This window comes from Pseudorca crassidens, chromosome 16 (genome assembly GCF_039906515.1).
Source record: "Pseudorca crassidens isolate mPseCra1 chromosome 16, mPseCra1.hap1, whole genome shotgun sequence".
NCBI lineage: Eukaryota > Metazoa > Chordata > Mammalia > Artiodactyla > Delphinidae > Pseudorca > Pseudorca crassidens.
Genome location: NC_090311.1, coordinates 63,412,954 through 63,426,462, shown reverse-complemented (window position 1 = coordinate 63,426,462; position 13,509 = coordinate 63,412,954). Strand labels below are relative to the sequence as shown.

Genomic DNA, 13,509 nt, shown 5'->3' with positions numbered 1-13,509 from the left:
GATGCCAAAATGAATATGGGAAAGGTGTTTGTGAACCAGTTAGGGCGAGAGCTTTTTAAGGCATATTAGGAATTTTGTCTACAATTAAACAAGGCGGGTGTGTAGATAAGGATGTGTTTGGGGATTGGTCAGCGTTGTTTCTAAGAACTAAAAGCCTCAGGTAACGTGATGTTGGGTGCGCTTCCTGATTTTATTGGTTTTATTAGTTTGTATTAGTTACACAGGTTAAAGCCCAAGTCCCTTGCCTCCCCAATTAAGAGGTCTTAATTAGGTTGGTTGTCAGTGTATGACAGTGTTTAAAACAATGTTATGATTTCAATTAAACCGAATCAAGTACGAGAGTTATTAGTATACACTGTCTGTATCTCTTTGCAAAGATTGGTAGCTCAGATTAAGAACTCCTGGATCACTGCTTACCATTTTAATGAGGGTTAACTATGGCTCCCAGCTCTGGTCTTCCAGAATTGATTGGTTGGAGGTTTGGATCACCTCTGTCCCTGCCCTTTGTTTCTCTTCCTCCTCCAATCTTCTTTATCTTGTTCGTCCCTCCCCTCCCCCACCCTCTTCTTTGCCTCTGTATTTTTCCTTCTCTGTACACTTAAGTTTCTCTTTTTCCACCCCCTCCACCTTTCTAGCTTTAGTCTTCAGCATTTTGATCCCAGTTGTCTTTTTATATTCTAGCTTTATTACTATATAGTCCTTCCCCTTCCTCTACTTTTTGGCTTTTTTTGTTTTTTCCATTTTAGACATTTTCTTCCTTCTGCTTTTTCCTCTTCTTCCTAACGTGTTTTATGCTTTTCTTGTTTTTGGAATGGTCATTCCATCTTCATTTAACTTGTCCCTTCCCTTTTCTGTGGCCCTTTTTGGCCTTTTTTTCTTCACTCTCTGCAGGGCAGCAGGGGTGTTTTACATATGGAAGGAGGCTTTGACTAAATCTGCTGGCATTCTAGTGAGTTTGCCTCCACAGCCTTTCCATGTGCCGAAGGCTCTCACACTTCCTGTGGTACAAAACTATCTAGGAACAGCAAGCAGCCCGCCCACCTCCTCTTCCTTTAGAACTAAGTTGCTGGAGGAAACTAAGCCAGGTGGTGCCTTTTAAAAAGAAATGTTTTAAGTCTTGTATTTCTCAGTCAAGTGCAGTAGCCTTTAAATTCTAAGGAGCTGAATGGAGTGACTATTAAATCAGAGTTTCTTTTGCAACTAGCTCTATGTATGCAAATACCACTTTTTTGGCCACTGCTGGTGGTGGGAAGGATTGCAGTATAATTTTAAATTGACATGTGGGCTGGATGGTTACATCAGTACAGCCACTTCCTGCCCAGGGGACTTTGGGAGATCCAGAAGGAGGAGGGGGGATGTAAGTGGGAGAGAATTTTTCTGACACGGTACTGTCGATATTGTCCTTTACAGACAACTGATACAGTTTAGGAAGTCAGCTTTTCAGTTTCTAGGCAAGGTGATCACATCAAATAATTGCTTTTTTTTTTTTTTTAAGACTCTTTAGGGAAAGGCTGACTACTTAGTAAGCTCAGATAATATTGAGGCAAAAGTCTGATCCTGTTTGTTGACCAATTTGGTTAGGTATGTTTAAATTATGTGTGAATAATTAGCAGATCCTTACATAAGCCCTGGGGCCTGATCTTGCCACTTCTCCTCTTTCTCTGTAATCTTATATTTTCTTCCTTGGGCTGGCATCTCTTTTCATGTTTCAAATTATGAGTTGGCCCTTATCTCCTGGACAGTAATATTTGGATCTCAAACACTACTCCAGTCCCCTATGTCACAAGGACATCTTAGGAAAAGAAAAAAAAATTTTTTTTATTGTGGGTTAGGGGTCTTGGTGCCCTCTGGTGAAAAGGCTAGTTAAGTAATGTTTTGCATCCCACAGTTGTAGGGAATTTTGTTTGTTTGTTTGTTTCACTTTGTTTTCTCTTCTAGGAAAACAAAAACTCACAGGATAGTGTCAATTAACTGCATGTGGTTCCCCCTCCGGGGCCTGCTATATATGTTTGATAACAGGGACATTATTCTCTTATTTTTTCTCCAATCATGTTATCCTGTAGCAACCTCAGTAGCACTCAGACTCTTGAATATACTCTAGAGTAGAATAAAACTGATTCTGAGAAATATTGAAATGTCAGTTTTCATCAAAAATGAAAAACAGAAGTGGAATTAGTATTTAATTGTAAATGTATTTTTCTATGACTTAAACACTCTGTAGTAAATAAAAGCACAAAAAAAGGAAATAAAGCATTTAATAATGTTTCCAAATTAATAAGGAAAATAAATTTCAGAAGATCTGTGTAGATAATTCCATATTTAAATGTGGATCTATATAATAGAATGGACTCCTCCCCTCCCTCCAGCCCTGGGGATAACTTAGTTTATTTACAAAAGGGGGTTACATTTCATCAGTGGAGCCAAGTAAAATTAAGATCTTGTGGGAGTCCTTATTTTGTTTCTGATTGTTTCTTTGGCTGGGTGGTACCCAGTGGTTTCTTCCCTGCATTTGGGTTTTTCAGGGGTCATTGGCCTCTTTCACAATCTCATAAAATGCTGCTACCATTCAAAGAGGCCACATCTTTCCAATCCATGTTGCTCATACCTTTTCCATTTCCTTGACAGGCTTTTTCAAGAGATAAGGTTTGAATAGTAAACATTATCTTAATTACAAGTCTGGATTTCTAAAGCACTTCCATTTAAAAATATAAAAGAATATATGTGACAGAGATCAATTTATAAACTACTTTCAAAAGCAGATCCCATGACACCCTCTGGCATATTCAGATTACTTGCAACATATATGAATTTTAATTTTCATGGCAGATTGCAATATTTAGATTATAGGCTCTTAATAATTTTTTAGCAAGGTAATCCTGATATAAGAGATAAAGCATGTTTAGACAGATATTGTTGAATTTCTAGAGAATGGAATGGATTGTTTTTTGTTATCCGAAAAAACATCCTTATAAAGATTGCTGACTTTCTGGAGATTAGAATTGGAATGTCTTTTGTTTTCTAAAAATGCTGGTTACAAAAAGCAGTGGTCTTTGGAGAAAATATCCTACAGCTTTTCACAGCCAAAGAGGTAGTGCAGCCAAACTTTTTTTTTTTTTAGGAAAAGGGGGAAAGCCATAAGCTTAGATGCCAAGAACTCAAGTGGAGTATTCTCTGGCCTAGTATTTGTATTCAGCACAGGTTTATCAAAATGTTATTTTTCTTGTGGTTAATGTTATCACTAATGTCTGTTTTAAAAGTCTTTCTTAAAGGCTCAATGCCTTGACTCTAAATGTTGTTCTCTGAGATCTTTTATTATAGTGTGTGGCCTACAACGTGTTAGATGAGAACAGAAACAAAAGAACTAGATTTTGTTTTGCAGGATACGGCAGACTGAGGATTAAACTTGTTCTACAATAATGATAACTACCATTAAGCTTATGGCTAGTAATGTTTCTGATCTGGAAATTGAACCCATGTCTACCTAATTCCAAAGTCCTCCTTCTTACCTCAGATATCACAAGGATGAAACCACTATCGCTAGGTTTTCCTCAGAGGAACCCATTGATATCTCAAAACAACCTCATTTCAGATGCAGAAACCTTGACTCCTGTTAAGTAGTTTGCTGAAGGACACAGCTGGTGATCACAGATTCAGATTCAGGGTTTTCTGATGTGACACCATCTCTAGCCACTAAACCAACGAGTGCATCCCAGGATTACCAGGATCAGATGAGTACAACAAAAACAAAACCAAGATTTGAGAATCGGTAGAGGGCCGTCAAATTTTTACTTTGCCAAGTAATAACATTAAAAAAATAAGCCTATCTCCACCCTTTCACAAAAAAAAGGACTTTTATTACTTTATTTATTTATTTGGCCAAGCCTCGCAGCTTGCGGAATCTTAGTTCCCCAACCAGGGATCGAACCTGTGCCCTTTGCTGTGGAAGTGCGGAATCCTAACCACTGGACTGCCAGGGAATTCTCCACGTTTTTTAGAAAGGACATTTTAATGAGAGAAAACAGGAAAGCATGATTAAATAATAATAAATTCAACCTTATGAAAAACTTTATATGGCCTCATTTTTTTTTTAATAGAAGTGTAGTTGATTTACAGTGTTGTGTTAGTTTCAGGTGTACTCAGCCTCTTTTTTTTTTTTTTTTTCTCATTTCGCCACAGACTGGTGATCACTTGGTTGCAGACCAGTTTTTGGTAACCATTCTCCTACACCAGATTTTCTTACAAATCCAGCAACCTGTCAACTGTTAAAGAATCCTCACCCAGTTTGTTGTCACACTCTTGATTCCATGATGTTTAGGAAGTCTACTGGTATGTTTTGTATGGTGAGCTTCACTCTTCCTCATAGCTTGGTCTTATTTGGGGTCAGGGAGGCAATCTGAGGAGACAAAAATGCAACTGATGATGACTCTTAGTCAGTCCCCTTTCGTTTTCTCCTCTTTTCTTACTTTTCAAATAATAGTTGCTTATCTAGTATGCTTTACTGTTCTAATTATCTCATTTTCTCTTTATTTCCAATTTCTTTGCCTAGGCATTGATCATGAAACTTTTGGGACCCTTGGTAGAAGGGAGTTTAAAACCATCAGTCTTTGGATTAAGTTGGGTGAAAGAGGAAGGAGGGACATCATTTCTGGGTGTGGGCCGTGCCCGCCACAATGCTTTCCTTATACAGAGGAGGTACTCAACAGTTATTTGTTGGACCTGTGAGTCTTATTTGTAACCTAATCTGTAAATACTAACTCCCAAGAGTTTACGCTACTTTTGTGTGCATGTATAAAACTCAAAATTTGTGTATGGTTAATTGGAATATGGTATTAATGTTACTGGATCTCCAAAGAGTAGAGTTTCTTGGATAATACAAGCCTCTTCTTCCTCTGGCTTTACCAGCTTTACTGTCCAACAGATGATACCTCTGTCTGTATGGTGATGTGCTGAGGAAAGAGCTTAAGAGATAACTTTTTAAGTATCCATATTTGTAAAGATTAGGATTTGAGCTTTAAACTACATGTAACTGCAGTAGTTGTGGTTTCTTTTTTTTTTTGGTTGCATTGGGTCTTCCCTGCTGCGTGCGGGCTTTCTCTACTTATGGTGAGCAGGGGCTACTCTTTGTTGCTGTGCGCGGGCTTCTCATTGCGGTGGCTTCTCTTGTTGCAGAGCATGGGCTCTAGGCGCGCGGGCTGCAGTAGCTGTGGTGTGCAGGCTCAGTTGCTCTGCAGCATGTGGGATCTTCCCGGACCAGGGCTCGATCCCATGTCCCCCGCATTGGCAGGCAGATTCTTAACCACTGCGCCACCAGGGAAGTCCATGGTTGCGGTTTCTAATGTAAAGAAACTCCCATGCTTAACTTATTCAAACAACTTCATCACCTTAATCAGTTGTCACAGAAATTGAAGTTAAAGGAGCTTTATTTGTGAATCCAGGATTTATAGGATACTTTAGTATGTTTTATGTCTATTATATTTTCCTTTTACAGTCAATATTCTCAGCTCCTTAATTTTAATTAATACTTGCTAGTAAATATTCTATTTCAAATGAGGGAATGCATAGGAAAAACACTCACTCCCAATGTTTTGTCATTGTTATTTCAGACCAAAACCTCCTGCGACTGAGCACAACCATGGTGCATCCGGATTCTCCTCAGAAGTGAGACTTTCCAAAGGACCAATGACTCTTTTCCTCATGCCCTTTCAGTTTTTCCTGCTCCGTAGCTATGTCTCGATCTCGCCATGCAAGGCCTTCCAAATTAGTCAGGAGGGAAGATTTAAACAAAAAGAAAAACAGCCAACTGAAGAAGGGATCTAAGCCAGCCAACAAAAATGTGGCGACAGTCAAGACTGTGAGCCCTGGAAAATTAAAGCAATTAATTCAAGAAAGAGGTGTTAAGAGAAAAACAGAACCCAAACTGCCTATGCCAGTCAGAAGCCTTCTGACAAGAGCTGGAGCAGCACGAATGAATTTGGATAGGACTGAGGTTCTTTTTCAGAACCCAGAGTCCTTAACTTGCAATGGGTTTACAATGGCTCTCCGAAGCACCTCTCTTAGCAGACGACTCTCCCAACCCCCAGCGGTCATAGCCAAACCCAAGAAAGTTTCACTGCCTAAGAATCTAGGAAAGCAACATGAGTGTGATTATAAGGTACTTACTGACATGGGAGTAAAGCACTCAGAAAGTGATTCAGTCCCAGTGCAAGACCCCTCAATCCCTCCTGATATAAAGAATCTAATTGGCATACAAAATGCATCATTAATAAAAAACGAGAGCCAAGAGACAACCCAGTCTTGGTCCCAAAGTGTGGAGGATTCCAAAATAAATCACTCTACTCATAGTGGCCCTGCAGCAGAGGTTCTTTCTGGGTCATTGGAAGGGACACGTGGTGGTGAAGGACTATTCTCTAGAGAGACATTGAATGATATTAGTGATTCCCCTAGAATGTTTGCTCAGGACACTTTCTGTGTTCCTTTGCTCCAAAAAGCAGCCCTCAGGGTTACCTCTGAAGGAAACCCCAGCATTCAGTTAGAAGATTTGGGTTCACGAGTAGAATCTCTTAAGCTATCTGATTCTTACCTGGATCCCATCAAAAGTGAACATGATTGCTGCCCCACCTCCAGCTTTAATAAGGTTGTACCTGAATTGGACCTTAGAAACTGTTTGTCTATTGGTGGGTCAATATATCCTACCTCATTAATACAACTCCTCTTGGCAGGTTCAGAACAAGAAACCCTTGGTGCTAAACCAGATCATCAAGAGGTACTCAAATCTACCCCAGATGAACAGGAAGTTGCTGATACCACCCCTGTCCTAGGACGGGCCTTTAGTGCTGTCCCACATCAATGGGAAGTTCCTGGTGCTAACCCAGTTCATGGAGAGCCTCTGGGTCAGACCCCAGACCCACCAGAGATTCCTGGTGCTATTCCAGTCCAAGGAGAGGTCTTTGGTGCTATCTTAAATCAACAAGTCCTCGGTATGGTTGGTGGTACTGCCTCAGACCCCGATATCTTTCTTCCTGCTCCTCTTAACCCAATTGCTACCTGTAATGCTCTCCCAGAATGGCCTGAGCCCCAGAGCACTGTTTCATCTGGGCTTGAGGTCCAGGGCACTATGCAGATTTTGCCTTCGGGCTTAGGTCACACTCCTCAACCATCATCAAACTCAGAGATAAGTTCGGTACCTCCCGCAATGGCTATAAACAATATAGAAAATAAGAAGAAGGTTCATATAAGCTTTCTGCCAGCTAACACTCAGGGGTTCACAATAGCCCCTGAGAGAGGACTCCACCATGCTTCACAGGGCATTGTCCACCTCTCCCAGGCCAGTCCCAGCAAATTGGAAGGAGAGAGCTCCCAGATCAGTGCCACCAGCATGGTTGACATCAACACCACAGTGGTGTCTAGGCCAGTGTCACTTGTCAGTACCTCCTCTTCTCCTTCCTACACAACTTTGCTACCTACTTTGGAAAAGAAGAAACGAAAGCGATGTGGGGTCTGTGAGCCCTGCCAGCAGAAGACCAATTGTGGTGAATGTACCTACTGCAAGAATAGAAAGAACAGCCATCAGATCTGTAAGAAGAGGAAATGTGAGGAACTGAAAAAGAAGCCATCCATCATTGTGCCTTTGGAGGTAAGTAAATACCCAAGGGGCTGGGGACACCTGTGAGACTTAGTAGTGTGATTTGTGTGGAGACAATTTGCTTCTGTATTACATCCTTTTGCTTTGGTAAAATGTTGCTTTAAGTTGCCTATAGGAATTTGTGGACCTACCTGAAGTACGTCTTGGGCACTGAGTGATGCATTAGCTTATTTTTAGAATTTGTCTCAGAAAACTAGAACATAAACATTTTCCATTATAAGTTTTGATGGAGAACAGGAAAACTGTATGAAATGTGGTTTTGGAAGGATTTCCACTGTGCCTCATTTTAGCCAGTTGTGTGTCTTTTTTTGGGAGTTACAGATTTAAAAATTAGGAGCACAAACTCACTAACTGTCCTGCAGCCTGAGAAACCAGAGGAATTAAACTTCTTTTCTTTTGAAAGAATAAAACTGTCTCTATCTTTAATCTTAAAACTTTGCCTTGGAGGTATAGTAATGATAAAGCTTTCGTCTCAACTTTTGGCTTGTGATTTTCACCTGCTCACAGGATTGTTGAGATTCAATGGTAATCAGAAGTTGAAAATGGTTTTTAAACTCCAAAGTGACATACAAATATTTGTACTTATTATTACAGTTATGAAACTAAGGTAGTAAAAATATTGGTTGCCTTAGACTTTGTTTAAAGGATTTTATGGAGGTTGGTTAATACTCAAACTTGCTTTAATTAAAGCAAGCTTGCTTTAATTAAAATACCTGTCAGCTATGGTGTTTTATGATTTTTAGATTACTCACTTGAAGTTATATTTATTTTGAGTCTACTATGAATATGGGTGTAGTAGAATAGATTAATTTAAAATATTATGAACTTAATTTCAGTCAACCTTTTTTCTATTTCATTCTGGACTTAAATTATGTCCAAAAATGCTGACTTCCTATTTGACTGACACGTTGCAAATAAGAGATCAGACATTTAGCCAATCATGTATTGATGACATTTAATATTTCCAAAATATTTTGTTATTATAAATCTTACTGCAATGAACTATCTTCTTTACTCAAGTCACTTCACACGTGTGAGAGTAGATCAAAATGTGGCCAGTAACTTAATAGTCTACATACTTACATCTAAAACACTTAGTAGCAATATTTTTATAACAAGAGTGATCTCCCTGATAAGCTCCTGATTTGTAACATTGCCAATAGACATAGTTGCCAAAGGTACTCTATCTCTAATAGGTATAAACAAGTTTGTTCTCTTCTTTTTGTTTTTTTTCGGTACGCGGGCCTCTCACTGTTGTGGCCCCTCCCGTTGCGGAGCACAGGCTCCGGTCGCGCATGCTCAGCGGCCATGGCTCACGGGCCCAGCTGCTCCGCGGCATGTGGGATCTTCCCGGACCGGGGCACGAACCCGTGTCCCCTGCATCGGCAGGCGGACTCTCAACCACTGCGCCACCAGGGAAGCCCTGTTCTCTTCTTTTCTAAACTGGCTCCTCCTCTTGCATTACATTTTTGGTTAACGGCTTACTGTCTACACGGTCACCCAAAATGGAAAATTCAGTCATGTTTAATGCCTTTCTCTCACTCTTGTAGTATCTCTTGTTCTACAACATCAGAGCACTTCTATCTCTCCATTTTCTTGGCTCCAGCTGTAGTTGAGCCTTTATCTCATACTGGGACAATTTCAGTGTCATCTTTATTATCAGCAAGTATTTATTGCACTTCTACTCTGGGTTGAGGGTACCAGCTAGCTGGGAAGTCAGGATGTTGAACAACAATTCTCCTTAGGTACAGTTCAAGTTTTCTTTCTATAACCCTGTTTCTCCTAGTTTAATACATTTAGTGCTCTTCTGTATATGTAATTTATCTCACTCAAAACAAAAGAAAATAGAGCAAAGTTTTCAGCGCCTTCCAGTTGTAGATGAAGCCTAGCTTTCTTAGCATGGAATACCAAGATTTTTTAAAATATATTTATTTATTTTTTTTATTTTTTGGATGTGTTGGGTCTTGCAGCACGTGGGCTTCTCTCTAGTTGTGGCATGCAGGTTTTCTCTCTCTAGCTGGGGCATGTGGGCTCCAGAGGGTGTGGGCTCTGTAGTTTGCAGCACGTGGGCTCTCTAGTTTAGGCACGCAGGCTCAGTAGTTGTGGCATGTGGGCTTATTTGCCCCGCAGCATGTGGGATCCTAGTTCCCCGACCAGGGATCAAACCTGGGTCCCCTGCATTGGAAGGCGGATTCTTTACCACTGGACCACTGGTGATGTGGGAAGGTACCAATATTCAAGATCTTGGCATGACTGATCTCCTCTGTCTTGTTTGCTGTCACTTCTCACATTATACTTGAAGTTTCAGCTGTATCCAGCTACTTACATATCCCCAAGCTCACCGTGCATGATCCTGCCTCAGTGTCCTTGCTCATGGTACATATTCTTCCTTTCCCTATCTGACAAGACTCCATCCATTCACTCACCCCTCCCTGTGCCACACCTGTATCTGTGCATGTTCCCCCGGTTTCATTCCAGGGGACTTTGTTTTTGTAGTGCCTATCTAGCCTTGGTACAGTGATAGGTGCTAAATAAACACTTGTTAGTTAAATGAAAAGAATATATTTGTAACTCAAATAATCAGGTTTAGAAATTTAGATGTTGGCATGTGGTTTATTTCTGTAAACTTGCTCTGGCAAGCAAGTGTGGCCACTGTTGTCAAGGTCCATCCGTGTGAGAAAAACCAGTATTTGTTAATGAATGAATGAATACCTTGGCTATAGCTCACAATCTCCTAAGCACCACATTCTTTATTAAAAACAAAACAAAAAACTCTTTTATTTTGACATGTCAATTTTATAGAAATATTGCAAGAGTAGTATCGAGAATTTGGTTTATCTTTCAGCCAAATGATAATATTTTATCATATTACTTTATCTCTCTTTTTAGCTCCTCCCCATGTGTATATTTTTTTCTGAATCAACTGAGAGTAAGGTTTTCATAGACATGATATCCCTTTATCTTTGCGTACTAGAGAATATATTTCCTAAAAACAAGGATATTCTCTCCTATTATTATCAAAATTAGCAAGTTAACATTGAACCATTATTATTATCTAGCCCACAGACTTTATTCATATTTTGCCTATAAGAAAATATCCTTTTGACCTCCTTTAATTTGGAATAGTTCCTCAAACTTTTAAAACAACTTTACTGAGGTATAATTGACATATAATAAACTGCACGTATTTAAAGGGTACAGTTTGGTAAGTCTGACATATGTATACACTGTGTGAACATTACCACAGTCAAAATTCATTACTCCCCCAAATTTCTTTGTACCCCTTCATAGTCCCTTCTCTCCTACCTGCACCCTTTCTCCTCAGGAAAACACTCTTTCTATACATTAGTTTGCATTTTCTAGAGTTTTATATAAATGGAATCATATAATATGTACTTTTTGTGTGTGTGTGTGTGTGTGTGCACTGAGTGATGCATTAGCTTATTTTTAGAATTTGTCTCAGAAAACTAGAACATAAACATTTTCCATTATAAGTTTTGATGGAGAGTAGGGAAATTGTATGAAATGTGGTTTTGAAAAGATTTCCACTGTGCCTCATTTTGGCTAGTTGTGTGTCTTTTTTGGGGAGTTACAGATTTAAAAATTAGGAGCACAAACTCACTAACTGTCCTGCAGCCTGAGAAACCAGAGGAATTAAACTTCTTTTCTTTTGAAAGAATAAAACTGCCTCTATCTTTAATCATTACATTAGTTTGCATTTTCTAGAGTTTGATATAAATGGAATCATATAATATGTACTTTTTTTTTTTTTGGTTTAGAATAGTTCCTCAACATTTGTTTTTAATGACATTGCTTCTTTTGCAAAGTGCAGATTACTTATTTTGTCCCTCACTTTGGGTTTGTCTAATGCTTCCTCATGACTAGATTTGGATTATACATTTTTGTATGAATACCTTCTTACAGGAGGGATGTAATGTCCATTTGTCTGACTATTCATGATCTTAATTTTGATCACTTGGTTAAAGGTAGTGTCTTCTAGATTTCTCCATTGTAAAATCAGTATTTTTCACTTTGTATTTAATAAATATCTTACAGAGAGATCAAGACATGTAAATATACTGCTATCCCTCAAACTTTCACTCCCCAATTTTAATGTTCATCAGTGATTTTTGCCTGATAGTTGCCAAATTGTGGTTCTGTTTCCATTGTTTCTTCTAAATCTGTTAATTAGTTTTAAACTCCAAAGAAGAGCTTTTTCTTCTTATTTGTTTCAGTGTGAACCTGTAGATTTTTGTTATATTCAGTAAGTTACACTCCTTTATTATCATTACTTATTTTGTTGCTCAAATTTCCCCAAATCTGGCCAGGGAGCACCTTCAACCATTGTTTGAATAATTATTTATTTCCTGGGACAAGTATTCTAAGGTTTTCTATTTTCCATCCTGCCCCAGACCAGATGATCAGCTGTTTATCCAAGGAAACTTGGTTCTTTTTGGTGGAGAATGATACTTAGAAACCAAGATCTTGTTAATAGGTATTATCGTTGTTGCTGAAATGTCAGTGGTGTGTTCAAAAGTTAGAATATGCATATGTTGAATTAGTTCTCTCTCTCACACATACACACACACACACACACACACACACACCCCACCCTAATGCTTCAATGTAGTTATGTTGTTCATTTGAAATACAATTTTAATTAGTTTATTTGTTTATTTTCTATTTCAAAGGTCCCCTATAGTTGATGATATTCATATTCTCTTGCTTTCCCCCTCCCCCAAAAGATTGCCCTTGCCCCTGACAAAGCTGATTCTGAAGAATGTATTGTGTTGTCCTTATACTGAACTCTGACAGTACAGAGACTTACGCATCCAGCAATGCGTGGAGAGGCAGAGGAGAACATAGGGAACACTTCTCTGAGGAATTTCATTCTGAGAGAGCAAGGAACAGTTGTACACTCATTTGTTTCTGTCTTCTTTTGCTTAATATTATGTTTATAAGATTTGCCAATAATGTTGCTTATAGTTATAGTTGTTCATTCTTGTTGCAGTGTAGTATTCCATTGTATGTATATATCACAATACCTGTATCCATTCTATTGTTAATGGGAAGTGAAATGTTACAGTACAGAACAGAACAGTAGAATGAACATAGCAGTACTACTATGGATTTTTTTTGGGCCGGGGGTGGTGGGCTGGCCATGCAGCTTGTGGGATCTTAGTTTCCCCACCAGGGATCAAACTTGCCCCCTGCAGTGGAAGCACAGAGTCCTAACCACTGGACCACCAGAGAATTCCCTGGACACTTTTTTTTTCTATGTTAAAGTCTCTGTTTTTTTTTTAACGGAACTTTATATTTATTTATTTATTTATGGCTGCGTTGGGTCTTTGTTGCTGTGCGTGGGCTTTCTTTAGTTGCGGCAAGTGGGATCTACTCTTGCGGTGTGCGGGCTTCTCGTTGCAGCGGCTTCTCGTTGCGGAGCACGGGCTCTTAGCACGCGGCCTTCAGTAGTTGTGGCACAGCAGGCTCAGTAGTTGTGGCTTGTGGGCTCTAGAGTGCAGGCTCAGTAGTTGTGGCGCACCGGCTTAGTTGCTCCGTGACATGTGGGATCTTCTCGGACCAGGGCTTGAAGCCGTGTCCCCTGCATTGGCAGGGGGATTCTTAACCACTGCGCCACCAGGGAAGCCCCCTGGACATTTTTATAAAAGTCTTTTGGTGACTATATGCATGCATTCTGTTGAGTGTATTTCTAGGAGTGGAATTTCTGGGTCATAGAATATGTGTATGCTTAGCTTCCATAAATATTACCAAACTGCTGTGATTGTTCCAATTAAGACTCTCATCAGTAGTGTATGAAAGTTCCACTTGCTCCACATCCTTGCCAACACCGGATATTTTCTGTCTTT

General features: G+C 39.5%; 1 protein-coding gene across 2 annotated transcripts in view; it reads left to right on the top strand.

The window, feature by feature from the left end:
* Positions 1–13,509, top strand: part of TET1 (tet methylcytosine dioxygenase 1) — a 139,638-nt gene that overhangs the window by 1,747 nt on the left and 124,382 nt on the right. For both annotated transcript variants that reach the window (XM_067710750.1, XM_067710749.1), the window contains exon 2: positions 5,604–7,633. In XM_067710750.1, coding sequence (XP_067566851.1) covers positions 5,726–7,633 — 1,908 coding nt within the window. In that variant the 5' untranslated portion in view covers positions 5,604–5,725. The remainder of the gene's footprint in view (positions 1–5,603; positions 7,634–13,509) is intronic.